The sequence below is a fragment of the Pan troglodytes genome, chromosome 13 (genome assembly GCF_028858775.2).
Source record: "Pan troglodytes isolate AG18354 chromosome 13, NHGRI_mPanTro3-v2.0_pri, whole genome shotgun sequence".
Classification (NCBI taxonomy): domain Eukaryota; kingdom Metazoa; phylum Chordata; class Mammalia; order Primates; family Hominidae; genus Pan; species Pan troglodytes.
In genome coordinates, this window is record NC_072411.2 from 39,713,852 (window position 1) to 39,729,555 (window position 15,704).

The following is a 15,704-nucleotide window of genomic DNA, read 5'->3' on the forward strand; positions in this document are numbered from 1 at the left end:
AGGACTCCATGTCAAGCGGGGTTCATGCCAGAGCCTGAGCCCATCAGTATAATTAGAGTCACTGGAACATACTTAGTATAGATAAAGTTAAATTGAATGTTATTCAGATAATTAAGCAATACCCTTTTGAAAATTGGAGCGGACCTGGAAAGCAGGAAATTGAAGGCTGAAGCTCCCTCTGGAGAATATTCTGAATCATGTTTTTGCATCTCCGCAGCTTCTCTGGTTGGAAGTTGTTTGCCTGCAGCCATCCCTGCCCAGCACTCAGCATATTCTCAATGAGCACCCGCTGCATGCCAGGTGCTAGGGTGGGGGGCACTGAGAGAATCTGCAGTTCCTTTTAGGGTTTCTGCCAAAACCATTTTTAATTTATTTCTTTAACTTGTATGATTTGCTTCAAACATCAATCAAAAAAATAATTTTACTCCTCAAATTAAAACGTGAGCATTTTAAACTAGGAGTTTCTCCCTACAACCATTTTAATTTTATCAATTTTTTTATTGCAGTAAAATTCACATAACATAAAATTCACAATTTTAGCCATTAAGTGTAAGAAGCCAGACACAATAGACCAGATACAGCATGATTCCATTTAAGATATCAAAATCTATTGGGGCAGAAAGTTAATTGATGAATGGCTGCTAGGGGCTGACAGCAGGGTGAAATGGGGGAGGGACTGCTTGGAAGAGTGCAGAGTTGCCTTTTGGCACGATGAAAATATTCTGGAGCTAGATAATGGTGATGGTACACATGCTGTGACTGTGCCAAATGCCACTGAATTGTATAGATTAAAATCTTTGTTTTTAAATTAGATTCACTCAGAATACAAAAATTAATTCATATGTATAGACAAAAAATGTCATTTCTACCAAGTGCCAAATGAATGCCATATATATATATATATACGGACAGTGTGGTGAAAAGGTTAAAAGCTCAGGTCTGTGTGTTAGATTTGCTTAGAATTCAGGTTCTGCCACTCACTCAGTGACCTAAGGGAAGGTAAACAGCCTCGGTAGTCCTTCTCTGTAAAGTAGCAATAATTCTAATGCCTCCCTTGCAGGGTTGTTCTGGGATGTTTTGAGAGATTTTGTGTAAAACATTCAGCACAGATCTTGGCACTTAGTATGCATCGAATAAGCAATAGATGATGCTAATATAATATAAAAGCATGGAAGGTTGGAGACAGGGAGAGAGATGAAGCTGGGCTGTGTGGGCGGGGCAAAGCAAAGACCTTGAGGAGGGAGGATAAGTGTGGTGGTGAGAGAAGTTAAGTGGCAGAATTAAAGGTTACAAGCATTTATAAATACAAGTTAAGATTTCCCCATACTAAGAAACAAGAAGTGTACTGCAGGGTGTTTTGCCCCATATCTTGGGCATCGCTGTGTGATTTGGGAATGTTGTTAACTTAAGCTTTTCTCTCCATGAGAAGGAAAAGCAGCCTTCTCTGACCTGGCAAAGTTGTGGACTTCAGGTAAAGCAGAGACCAGGTGAGAATGGCTTTGCACGGAGTAGAGTTGGTTAAATTTTCCTGACACACTCTGGCATCTTGGCAGCTAAATGTCAGGTTCCAGGTCAGAGCAGAAGTGTGTTTACTTAAAAACAAGACCAGCAGGGTGAGGCCTGGCTGCTCCAGCTGCTTATGATGTTGAGCATCTGTGATGTGAAGGTCACAATAGCTTAAAAATTAGTGAGAAAAGACGTTCCTGTTGTTGTGTATCATCAAGAATATAAAAGGAAAACAACTCTTCTAGTAAGTTCCTTCATTCCACTAAACCAATTTTAAGATTGTGAAAAATGATGGCTTCTCCTTAACAGAGGGTGAAAGCATTCAATATTCACAAAAGGGAACCTGCACGTCTAGAGAAATGAATCTTTTTGTCATTTTACCGCTTAAATTTCTATATCTCAAAATTGTCTTTGGCAGATGAAACAGAGCTCTATGAACTTACTTGATCTGAGGAATTTTTTTCCCTTTGCAGCAAGAAGCCAAAACCACATCAAAGCACACCTCCCCAACAGAAGCCTCTGACCTTAGCCTACGATGGAGACTTAGACATGTAATCTGAAAAAGAAATCCAAATGTAGACATCAACTGCCTTAACCGCTTTCTCTTTTGTAGCTCTCAGACTGACTTCTCAGTTTTTTTGAGGAATCGCAAGATGTGATATATTGGGCAGAATACAAATATTGCAAAAGTAATATTGCCTCAACTTCATTTGGACATGGAGTCAAGGATTATTAGGTCTGCCATTTTGTTTTCAAGTTGTTTGTGGGTGTGTTTTATTTTTTTGGTTTTCCCAAGGGACCTGAAAACCCTTCTCTTCCTGTTTGGAACTGGGAGGAAGAAAACATGATGGAATTCCCACAGACTTGAGTAAACTTGATCTTCAGCAGCATAATGACAATCCAGAGGAAAATACAGTCAAGGCATTTACTCTAAATGACGAGTCTGACACTGCATTGTTACGCACTATATTAGTGCAAAGTCTTTATTCTTCCCACACTTCAACACTGAGTTTTCTAGAGTTTACTTTGGTTTAAAGACTTTCAAATTGGATTGCCTATTTTCATGAACACAGAGAGAATGGATTACCATTTCAGAAATTCTCTGAGTTTTTAACCTTTAAATATTGTATTTTGTTTTGTAGCCAGGGGATGATGGCGCTTCATGGGTTGCAGCTACTGAAAATAGCAGCGTGTGTGTAATTGCTGGACTAGATGAAAGCTAGGTCATTTCTGAAGGGAATGTGTACTGAATGTTAGAGTGTACAAATGAAATATGTGGTTAAATTGGAGAATGAGGTAGATTATTTGATTACTAAAACTGTATTTTAACAAAAACTTATCCATGTAGATATAGCATTAACCACACACAGTTGTAATTCAGTTTAATGATGACAAACTCTGCTTTTGTAATTTCAATTTTCTTATCTGAATATTTATAAATTCTTCTTTCAAATTTAATTATCTGACCTCATTTAATATACATCAAACACCAATCCTGTTTCTAGAAAGTCTTGCTTTTATAAGGTTTCAATAATATCTAAAACAACACATTAAAAAGCTGAGACCATTTTATGAAGATAATTGTTTGTAATCATAGGTGTTGAAAGTAAAAAGGTGCCATCTTGTGGTATTGACTTGTATTTATAACAAATAAACTGCTCAAGAGACTGCAGTGTTGGCTGTTCTAGATTTATTCACTTCTGAAGTGCCTTGCCCTTGCTTTGACAAAAACAGTATTAATATCAGTTTTTCAGTGTTTTGGGGGTTGACAGCTGCTATCACTGACAAAAACAAAAAAAGGAATCTTACCCCTCCACACTATCAGGCATACTAGGAAACAGCGCCAGTCACAATGACATAGAGTAGCTTTTAGGGAACATTTAGAGCTCAAATAATATTAGAAAAAACCGCTGTAATCATGCAAACACTGATATGTAAATGATGTGAGAGAAGGAAGAAAATGGAAATGTTAGAAATGTGACACAACGACCAGATTAAAGGATGTTTTCATTTACACTGTAGCCTCTATTAACCATTTAACACCTAGGTAAGCCCTCCAACTAGCTGATTGTGTCCAATGATACCATAATTTTAAAATAAGAAAGCAAAAAGAGAATACTTTACTTTATTTTACTAGTATACTTAATTGAGGAAACAATTCCCAGAATTGTGCTTTCAAAAGTTCACTTTAGCTAAAGCATCAGTAGCCTTCTTAGTAGTTTAAGAAAGGCTGCTTTGGAGATCAAACCATGGCTAGGCCCTTTATTGCCTGTGTGACCCCGGACCAGGAATATAACTTTTCTGTGCCTCAGTTGTTTGACCCACAAAATGAAGATAATAAAATTATGTTCCTCTAAAGTTAGACACTAATAATAAATGTAAAATCCTTAATATTCACCACATATCAAAAGTGCAATAAATATTATCCACAATTAGTATTGTATATTCAGAGTTAGGACCCTTAGGTCATTCAAGTTTTTCATTCATTACAGATTCAACAATTATCCATATATTTGTGTCAATAATATTAGACTTTTAGTACTCATGGCTTGAATAAAATTGCTTTTCCAATAATACATGCCCAAAATATTATTTCAGTTACATCCAGTTCCCAAATATCAATATCACTACATATGTCTTTCATTCATTTAAGCAAATCATATATATTAAACATCTACCATTGGTTAGGCACAGTGCTCAGAGGTGCACTGTTGAATGAAATGTGATCCCTTCTGACTTTTACTTTACTTGAAAATTATGCCAGACAGACCCAAAGATTTGGGACCATTACTCCTCAGGAGGAAAGCCAAGTAAAAAAATATGAGTAAAAAACTATGTATATTCCATAAACTGATATAGATTTCAAAAGTTTATACATGAAGTCTATGAACACTTCCTTAGGACAGCATATTGCTCCTACAGGACAAATGGTTTTAACATGTGTAGTGCTTATAGGCAGAGGATAAAAGGAGGAGATCAGAAGAAGTCAGTTTGTGCCTGGTACTGCTACTAACTAGCCATTGACTTTAACAAGCCACCTAAGTCAGTTTCCACACTGCACAGTGTAGAAAACAGACTCACAGACACCAACTGATTTACCCTGTGAATGTATATAGTAGAAATCTAGCTTGCAGAAAGATTCAGTTTCATATGCAAAGGGTTTTTGTTTTTGAATTAAAGTCATTTAAAATTCAGAGCTTTTACATAAAAATTTGGAGTTCTAGGTTCTCTTGAAAACTTACACAATCTGATAACAAATACCTCAATCCTTCATGGTAATTTGCTGGAACTGAATGTTGACTGCAGTCTTTAGAAATGGCATTCACTCTCATTGGTTAAACAAATATACATCGTGTATTTAGGCCTTGCAGGCCATACAATCTCTATTGCAACTACTCAACTCTGGGAAGGCAGCTGTAGACAATACATTAATGAATGAGCAGTTGCAATAGAGATTGTATGGCCTGCAAAGCCTAAATATTATCTGGCTCTCTACAGAAAAGAACTGCTGACCCCTTTCCTACTGGTTCTCTCAACCTAGTTTCTTCTCCCCAGTTTCTTCTTATTTTTTTCATACCCTGATTACTTCTAACATTCTATTTACTATACATATTTATTTTATAGTTTGTCTATTTTTTCCTTGCATTTAGATGTTAACACCACGAGGGCAAGGATCTTTTAATTTTGCTCACATATGTATCCCAAATGCTTGGAATACTCAATGAATATTTGTAGAGTGATTGAATGAGGATAGAGGAATTACAGCATGCAACCACGGAAGCCATGGTGAGGAATTTGTATTTTATTCTGAATAACAGCCACAAGGGTGTTTTAAACATGATATGATCCGTGGCACCACAGCCTCATGACTTCCTACACTCCTTACCCCGGATTAGACAGGTCGATTTACCTGTGTGCTTGGTCTGTGCTACGTATTAGTCCAGCAAATACTGCATGAATGAGAAATGATCATAGTAATGGAATCTCAAAAGACTACCTCTTTTCAACCACTTCACCTCAGAAGATTCCCCTGTGAGCAGAGGCCCCGGGGAGAAATGGTTTTAATGCCAAGCTCTGCATAGTTCTTTAATAACAACATTAAACATCAAGCTCAATTATTTTGGGACAGAGAGATCTTACAGGAATTTTACAAGCTTATGTATTACATTTGCTATAATGCTTGTGAGTTTTCTTCTGTGAAATTTATATAATGCTGTTAGTGTAACCAAAGCATGATAAAACTCACTTAATCAACTAATATGCTGAGTACATAGGTATGCCAGAAGTGGGTTTCAGATGTGCTGGAATATTGATTCCTCTTCACCTTGGGGGTGACCAAAGCCAGTCAGTATCTTAGTCAGTCATGGCCACACCCATTTACCCTCAGATTTTATAGAATTAGTATCATTTTCTATGCATTCCATAAGATTAAGCTCCTGCAATGGGCAACGATCATAATTTATTAATGATATTTGTTTTTCAAAAGAGAAGAAAAATCATTAAGTTTGTAATTATTTATAGAAGTAGGAGGCTCATTGGAACAACTTGACAACGGTTTCCTGAGAATATTCCTATTTTTAATAAATTTACAAACTAGGGAAAGCACATATAAACAATAAGAAACAATGATATGGATAGGTGCAGAAAAGAAGGCTTGATAATTGCATCTAAGGGATTAAAGTAGGGCTTAGGAATAATAGGAGTTTCAGTTGCACATTGGAGAGTAAAGACTTTCTGACAAGGATAGAGGGCTAAGTAGCTGATAATTGGCTAGACAATGTTGCCCCAAAGATTCAACTGAATGTCCACATTCTTTGTGATAAGAACCAGGGTGACAACATTTTAACATTCTTAGATTGATCTAGGAATGAGATACCAAACAGTTGTATCAATTTTTTTCATCAAACAGCATCAAATGCCTTTTCATTAACACCTCATGATCCATTATATTGGCACTATTCCTACCAAAGAGTTTTTATCCTATGTCTACCATGGAGCAGCCTCATCACTCTCACTCCAGAAGGAGGAGGTGTAGAAAGCAGTATATGCTACCCAACTACCTAATTAAGAAAACTCTGCCTCAATTCACTTATAGGTAGAGACTAGGGAACTGGGGACTATTTAGTCACAGAATATAGGAATTACACACACATACACGCACACCAAAAAAAACTTCCTAGAATGTCACTTGGCCTTTTATGATTATTCTTAAAGCAAAATCAACAGATTCAAATGATTGAACAATGTCAAACAACAAAATTGTGTGATTCAGAGATCCCCAAACTTTCTTGATCCACAGATCCTTTGTGTCTCAGTAATTGACCGAAAGCAACATTTAACTATTCTGCTTATGAATAGTTAGGTCCAAACAACTTAATTTATGTCTTAAGAATGTAGTAGCCTTTAGGAAAAATACAGGCATAAATAAAAAGTAATCTTTTTATTTTTGAATTACAATTACCAAGTCATTAGGAGCCAAAGTCGATTTATGCTCCTGGAACTTCTCAAATTTTGGAATCTATTTTGATGCTATCACCTTCATTACCAATTTCATATTGATTTCTGTGCACTTTTTATCAGAGAAATCAATGAAAATCTAAGTTAACAAAGATGTGACATCATTGACAGAAATGTAGTGTCATGAAATATGAACTACTTCAAGCTAGTAGTTCATACCATGTCTGATGGATGCTATGTTTTGCTGTGTTTTTCTCATAAATTTAAAATCTGGTAGATGCAATCTCAAAGAGATCTTTGATACATAGCCAATAAGAGTGGTGTCTCTAAATGGCCAACATTTTAGATATCAATGTCAATTTTTTCCATGAGCTTGTTTTTCATTTCAGGGCTGAAAAACTTCACGAGTCTCATTTTGTTGTTATTTTGCTTCCTAAAACTGCAGCTTCAACTTATTACTCAAATCTCTAAATATCTCTCTATCAAGCATTATTGATTTGCTGAATGTTTAAAAGCACAAAGGGCACAGTTAAAGGGCTTTTCTGTGAGTGCGGTTACTCACCCCTCATAAATAAATTCTGTATAGATATAATTTTTATGGGAAATTTCCTTAAAATGGAATATTATGCCCTCCCCACCAAGTTTTCTATTATCAGACCCTTTACCTAAACACTGTTCATTGACACCTTTTTAACATAAGCATATTGATATTTAACAAAAAAGTAACAAGGAAACATGCAGTTGGAACAACAGATAGAACATGGCAAGAAGTTGTAGAGAAATTGAAGAAATAAGAGTAAAGGATGTAGAGACACCTTCAGCTGCTGATTATTTTATCAAAAGTTGAAAGAATCTAAGGCCATTGCCACAAAAAGCAATTTATAAAAGGTTTATTCATGACTAATATTTCTGAGATTACATATATGTGTATGTATAGTTACAAGCGTGTGTGTGTGTATATTTCTTCAGGGGAACTAAATTCAAGATTTACAAGAAAAGATCTAAGACCACTCTGAGTTAATAAGTTCCATCTCACTACATTAGGCAAAAAGTAATTTATTATTCTTATTTTACAGATGTGGTTAGTTACTTTGGAATATGATTTCATCAGTAAATTGTAACAAATCAACTAGAATAGGCCTGAAACTACTTGGGGGATTAATCTTCTAACCAATAGACAGGATATGGCTCCCATCTTGTAGCCTAATCAAGGTGAAAAATGGCTGTGTGTCACATTGCAAACTAAGATCTTGTAGATTTGGTCATAATGGCAAATGTGGACATATGGTCATGCTCCATGCAGGGCCACTGAAGAATTCTTAGTTATTGTTCCCATCTTTCATTTTAACAGAATAAGAGGGTAGTTCCTTTTAATGGCTCTGTACTGTATCTTCCTTTGGACAAGATAACTAGACAGGTTGGACAGCAAGGTGAATCACCTTTGGTAGATACTGAGTATGAAGTACTTACTCAGGCTGCTCCAAGTGCTGTCAATGAGAGAGAGAAGGGGGAAAGTTCTGAGCACATTAGAAAGTGGGTGAAGTTTCAAGTCCTCCTTTTTGTGTACTTGACACAAAGGAAAAGAAAAGCATTCACAGCCCTCGTGGAGGCTGCAGGGCTTTTCCCAGAACCACAGACCTCCACTTACATCCCTTATTGCACAACAGGGGTTTCCATTCTCAGTTTGGTCTGTGTGAATGATTCCAACAGGAGTTGTGTGATGCTACAGTCCTGATGGTCTTCATAGTTAGTTTGATAATTTGGGGTAGCTGCTTGAACTTTTTTTAATTTTATAAGTTGAATTTATCATATTTTATATTTTAAATAATAAATAAGAATGTTTTACCTGAAGCTAGAGCAGCAAATAAACAATAGCTTAAAGAAAACAAAGTTCAAGTCCTATAAATTTATTTTTTACTCAAAAACTGTATTTTGTTGATCCTATTCTTTAAACTGGGAATGACTTTAAGTATAAAATTTTAATTTATTGACTTTTCATGTGCATTGTGTAATTCAAATACAGTGACAACACACCATCATCTTCCCTCATCCTAAGATTTGGAAAAGTACAAGAAATTAAGTTTTTAAGTACTAAATAGTAATACCAATTCCTTAACTTATCAGATTTACCTTACAAACCAATTTGTTATCAATTATAGAAAGACTAAATATATACATGACTTAATATTCACTACCATTAATGAATCTGACACTAGACTATATATGCCAGTACCAATTTCCTTAGTCCATCTCCTACAGATAATGAATACATTTATAATCAAAGCTTAAAATTTTAATAATTGTACCTAAATAAAAATTGAAAAATAGAAGGTCAACAGTAGTCACTTTTGAAGATACAAGTTATTTCCATAAATTTCTAAGAACAGACCTTTCCGTTAAAGAAAAATGGCAAATATATGCCTCTCTCTAAACAAATTTAAGTAAGCCTTCTATTGCAAATAATCTGTAGAAATCCCAGCAGGGATATGCAGAATGCAGACACATAGTCCTGGATTTATTTGTTTCATGCGCGTCTGTGTGAAGAGAGTGAAAGTGTCTACCTAGACTAAGAGGTATTTTAGTTATCTGACTCTGGGAGTGTTGAGTAAAGCTAATTTGCCAGTCCTGGGTGGGGGCAAATCCTTCAGCTTGATGTGTAGGGAAGGGAGGGGGCCTGAATAATCCCTGAGGAGTAGTAGAACAACAGATGGAACACTGAGAAGTTATTTCCTTGAGGACTGATTTCCACGATGGAAAGAAAATGAGAGGTTCTAAGAGGCGGGCTAGTAGCTTGTACTATAGCATAGCCTGCCTTTGCTGGTGTGTGGCGATTAGTCCTGGTGGAACTGCCATGAATAAATCAAGCATGATCAGGATGAGGAACAGGAAAGAAGGAAATATGGGGAGATGGGGTGAATGTCAGGTGGATCAGAGAGATACAGTCATGGGGGTCAGGTGTGGTATCAGGAATAATGTGGGAGGCCGGATTGAAGTCCAGGCCTGGAATAATGGTAATTGTGGGACTTAACAAAGAGTGAGTACAGCTGAAGGAGCCGGGGAGCAGAAAGTATATGCATCAGGTATGAGGAAGAAAATAGATTTTGGAAGTTATGAGAAATGCAGAGAGTGAGTTGAGCATAGTTTGTGATTTTTAGGGCCTCTAAAAGTATTAAAGCAGCAGCAGCCGCTTCATGCAGACATGAGGGCTAGGCTAAAACAGTAAGGTCAAGTTGTTTGGACAGAAAGGCTACAGGGTGCGGTCCTGGCTCTTGTGTAAGAATTCTGACCACACTAACCATGCCTAGGAAGGAAAGGAGTTGTTGTTTTGTAAGGGATTGAGGTTTGGGAGATTGATCAGACACGATCAGCAGGGAGAGCACGTGTGTTTTTCTGAGAATTATGCCAAGATAGGTAACAGATGAGGATGAAATTTGGGCTCAACTGAAGTAATGGGGACTGTCTGTGAAGCCCTGCGGCAGTACAGCCCAGGTAATTTGCTGAGCCTAATGGGTGTCAGGGTCAGTCTAAGTGAAAGCAAAGAGAGGCTGGGATGAAGGGTGCAAAGGAATAGTAAAGAAAGCATGTTTGAGATCCAGAACAGAATAATGGGTTGTAGAGGGAGGTATTGAGGATAGGAGAGTATATGGGTTTGGCACTATGGGGTGGATAGGCAAAACAATTTGGTTGATAAGACGCCGATTCTGAACTAACCTGTAAGCCTTGTCTGGTTTTAGGACAGGTAAAATGGGGGAATTGTAAGAAGAGTTTATAGGCTTTAAAAGGCCATGCTGTCACAGGAGAGTGATAACAGGCTTTAATCTTTTTAAAGCATGCTGTGGGATGGGATATCGGCATTGAGCGAGGTAAGCGTGATTAGGTTTTAATGGGATGGTAAGGGGTGCATGATCGGTCGCTAAGGAGGGAGTAGAGGTGTCATACTTGTGGGTTAAGGTGGGGAGATACAAGGGGAGGATGTGAAGGAGGCTTTGAACTGGGGCAAAAGGCAGCAATGAGGTATGGCTGTAGACTAGGAATAGTCAGGGAAACCGACAATTCAGTTAAAGTGTCTCGGCCTAATAAGGGAACTGGGCAGGTGGAGATAACTAAAAAGGAGTGCTTAAAAGAGTATTGTCTAAGTTGGCACCAGAGTTGGGGAGTTTTAAGAGGTTTAGAAGCCTGGCTGTCAATATGCGCAACAGTTGTGGAAGCAAGGGAAACAGGCCTTTGAAAAGCAAGTAATGTGGAGTGGGTAGCCTCCGTATTGATTAAGAAGGGGATGGACTTACTTTGCACTGTGAGAGGTACTCAAAGCTCGGCGTCTGTGATGGTCTAGGGGGCTTCTGAGGCGATCGGGCAGTGTCAGTCTTCAGCCACTAAGCCGAGAAGATCTGGGAAGGAGTCAGAGAGCCTTGGGCCAGAGTTCCAGGAGCTCTGGGAGTGGCTGCCAGGTGAGTTTAACAGTCTGATTTTCAGTGGGGTCCTACACAGATGGGATAAGGCTTAGGAGGAATCCTGGGCTGTGGGCATTCCTTGGCCCAGTGGCCAGATTTCTGGCACTTGTAGCAAGCTCCTGGGGGAGGAGGTTCTGGAGGAACACCTGGCAGCTGCGGTTCGGGCATTTGGAGTTCTTGTGTGCTGGAGATGTGGCTGGGGTTTGTCTCACAGTGGAGGCAAGGAATTGCAACTCAGAAATACATTGCTACTTGGCTGCCTCTACTCTATTATTGTACACCTTGAAGGCGAGGTTAATTAAGTCCTGTTGTGGGGTTTGAGGGCTGGAATTTAATTTTTGGAGTTTTATTTAATGTCAGGAGTGGATTGGGTAATAAAATGTATATTGAGAATAAGACCGCCTTTTGACTTTTTAGGGTCTAGGGCTGTAAAGCGTCTCAGAGTTGCTGCCGAATGAGCCATGAACTGGGCTGGGTTTTTCATATTTGATGAAACACCCTAAACGCCACTGATTTGGGAGAGGTCTGATAAAGAAAAAGGAGCATTAACCTTAACTATGCCTTTAGCTTCAGCCACCTTTTTAAGAGGAAATTGCTGGGCAGGTGGGGGAGGGCCACTCATGGAATGAAACTGTAAACCGGACCAGGTGTGAGGAGGGGAGGTGATAAAAAGATTATAGGGTGGAGGAGCCGAGGCTGAGGAAGAATTGGGAACTAGCTCGGCCTGGCGAGGAGCAGCCTGGGGAGGAGGGGAGAGGTCAGATGGGTCTGTAGAAAAGGAAGATTAGAAAGACTCAGCAAAGCTTGGGGTTGGGACTGAGGGGACAGGCGGGAGGGAAAGAAGGAAGATTTGGGATGAGTTGCACTGGGCACAGAGACTAGGGAGGGACAGATGTGTAAAAATGCCCAGATGTCAGGCACCTCAGACCGTTTGCCTATTTTACAAGAATTATTTAGATCTTGCAGGATGGAAACATTGAAAGTGCCATTTTCTGGCTATTTGGAACCACTGCCGAGAGTTTGTATTGGGGTCAAGCAGCATTGAAGAAGAAAATAAGGCATTTAGGTTTTAGGTCAGGTGTGAGTTGAAGAGGTTTTAAGTTCTTGAGAGCACAGGCTAAGGGAGACGGAGGAATGGAGGGTGGAAGGTTGCCTATAGTGAAGGAGGCAAGCCCAGAGAAAAGAGAGAGTAGAGACACAGAGGGAAGGGGTTCGGGGGTTCTTACCTTCCAGAAAAGTGGGAAAGGGGTTGGGGTGCAGAAATAAGGGATCGGGGCACAGAGATAAGAGGTCAGGGCACAGAAATAAGGGATTGGGGTGCAGAGATAAGAGGTCAGGGTGCGGAAGTAAGGGATTGGGGATTCTTGCCCCCTAGAAAAGTGGAACTTGCCACTAAGGGTGAAGGAGAAGGGGTTGAGGGGTTCTTGCCCGTCTCCCAGAAAAGCGGAGAAGGGGTAGAGACGTGGAGAGAAGGGGTTGGGTACTTGCCCCTCCCCCAGAAAAGCGGGACTTGCTGCTAAGGGTGAAGGACGAAGGCAGGTGTCCATGCATGGTCTGACACCTCTGAAACGTGGGTGAATATTCAGAGAGGCGTCCCTGAAATGATTAAACACCAAGGGAAGGCTGCCTTCCCAGTCCGTGACCAGTGCCGGAGTTTTGGGTCCACAGATAAAACGTGTCTCCTTTGTCTCTACTAGAAAATGAAAGGAATTGAAATTAAGAGAAGGGAGAGATTGAAGTGTGGCGCCAAGATTGAAAGGAGAAAGAGGTTGAGGGATAGTGAGGGAAGTTGGAGAAGAGAGTAAAAAGAGGCCACTTACCGGATTTGAAATTGGTGAGATGTTTCTTGGGCTGGTCGGTCTGAGGACCTGAGGTCGTAGGTGGATCTTTCTCATAGAGCAAAGAACAGGAGGACAGGGGATTGATCTCCCAAGGGAGGTCCCCCGATCTGAGTCACGGCACCAAATTTCATGCGCGTCTGTGTGAAGAGACCACCAAACAGGCTTTGTGTGAGCAATAAAGCTGTTTATTTCACCTGGGTGCAGGTGGGCTGAGTCTGAAAAGAGAGCGAAGGGAAATAAGGGTGGGGCCATTTTATAGGATTTGGGTAGATAAAGGAAAATTACAGTCAAAGGGGGGTTGTTCCCTGGCGGGCAGAATGGGGGTCACAAGGTGCTCAGTAGGGGAGTTTTTGAGCCAGGATGAGCCAGGAGAAGGAATTTCACAGGACAATGTCATCAGTTAAGGCAGGAACAGGACATTTTCACTTCTTTTGTGGTGGAATGTCGTCAGTTAAGGCAGGAACCGGCCATCTGGATGTGGACGTGCAGGTCACAGGGGATATGATGGCTTAGCTTGGGCTCAGAGGCCTGACAATTTGAGTTCAACTCAAATGCAGAATTGATTTTTCTCCCTGGCAGTTTTCTGAAATGTACATTATAGCTTTGTTTAGTTAAACCAGTTATGACACTTGTGCCTCTGAAATGCTAATATACCTGCAATGTGCCTTCTGAGCATGTTGACTTTACTTCTTTGGTGGAACAAATTTCAATCCCTTTTGTGCAGAAAACTAAGATGAGCAGATATTTGTGTAATGTATATGTTAATTAAAACATACTGTTACCTGGGGGCTGGAAGCAAAGAAAATATTATGGCTATTTTAAGGAAGACATTCACTTGTGAAATACAGGAGCAATAGGGCAGGATAGTGGATTGCTAGATGCTGTAAAATGACTTATAATAACATACTTAAAACAAGAGAAAACCATGCTGTAAAAATACATTTGGATGCCTTAATGTAACAGTGATATGGTTTCCATCAAATGTTGTGTCATGCTGATGGTCACCATGACAGTAAAATTACTTCACCTGGTTGTAGGCCGTCACAGCTCTACTCAGTCAATGGTTGATAGGTTTACATTACCATAAATAATTAGCTTTTCCAGGTAAGCTGAAAACTGTCTTCAGAGTCTATTACCATCCTACTCACTAGCAAAACATGGGCTTACAGATTAAGATGCAAAAAGCTAGCATGTCCCAATTGGTGCTATACTTTCATGCCAGACAAATGCACAGGCAAGCAATGACTGTCCGATAAACAATCCATCAAAAATCCTCTGGACTCAGGCAATGATCCCAGAACATATTCACTAGCTTCCTACTTATCTTTTGTTTGGTAAATGATTCAGTTCCTAAATTTTGAGGTTCTTTGTTTTGTTTTGTCTTATTTTTAATTTATTGTTCATCTTGGTCCAAGAGTTTGTATATGTCACCCAGATATCAATCAAACATTCTAGGTTGGAATTGACAACAAACTCACTCTTTTTCACACTGGTATGACCACACTGGTTCCCTTACAACCAGCATTCAGTTAGCCAGTTAGCCCACTCAAGTCTTTCTTTGAAGAGTGAGGTTTCTAACAAGTGTGTGTGTCTTAGAAAGAAAACACAGGGGATGCAGTGAAGTTTCAAAGTGACTTACAGTTTTATTTACAGAATACCGAATGTCCAAGTCTTATCTTCAATGTGAGATGTAGTGGCTGACCACAAACACATGGAATGTCTTGAGTAATTTCATCAGTTTTACATAGGCAAATGTGTATTGTCATAATTGCAGAAAATATATTTCTACCTGTATTTATTGATTTATTAACTTTAGAAAATAGCAATTGATTTCAATATGAATGATGAGCACTGAGCTTGCAAATATAGTTTTTTCTTTCTACTTTTTCATATTTACATTATTTTAAATATTCTCACTTATAATTTAAGTTCAAAATATATACAAACATCCATATAATCAATAATCTTTTGAACCGCTTTTTTTTTTACAATAATAATAACATTTTTCTCCTTTTCCCTCACCCTTATGCCACAGATATTTTTAGTGACTAAATAAATATAGCACTCTACTAGTCCAGGTAGCATATTGGAATATAAATTTTATTCACTAGGCATCCAGTCCGACAGATGCTGTCTCTTATCGAGTGCTTAAAAGCGTGCTCTTTTTCATTGTACTTCATATCTGGGAAGCATTTTTCTCATCCAATTTTCCCCCTTTTAGAGTGTCTAGTTGATTTTTCCCCTATAAATTATTACCTGTTTTCATTGTATTAATTTTTTAACTTCATAAATATAGATTATATGCTATAAAGCCTTTTTTCTTTTTCTCCACCTACCAAACTTCCAGTCCTTCATTGTCTTTCTCCAATCCAAGCTGGTTGTAGTTTAGGTTTATTATAGAAATCTCATTCTGGGACTTGCTTTTGTTATTTAATTTGTTGGTTCCATT

The 15,704-nt window shown here is 38.9% G+C and overlaps 1 protein-coding gene across 2 annotated transcripts in view; it reads left to right on the plus strand.

The window, feature by feature from the left end:
- THSD7B (thrombospondin type 1 domain containing 7B) overlaps positions 1-3,178 on the plus strand; it is a 908,985-nt gene extending 905,807 nt beyond the window's left edge. For both annotated transcript variants that reach the window (XM_054679008.1, XM_009443389.3), the window contains exon 28: positions 1,980-3,178. In XM_054679008.1, the coding sequence (XP_054534983.1) occupies positions 1,980-2,061 (82 nt within the window). In that variant the 3' untranslated portion in view covers positions 2,062-3,178. The remainder of the gene's footprint in view (positions 1-1,979) is intronic.
- Positions 3,179-15,704: the final 12,526 nt, after the last annotated feature.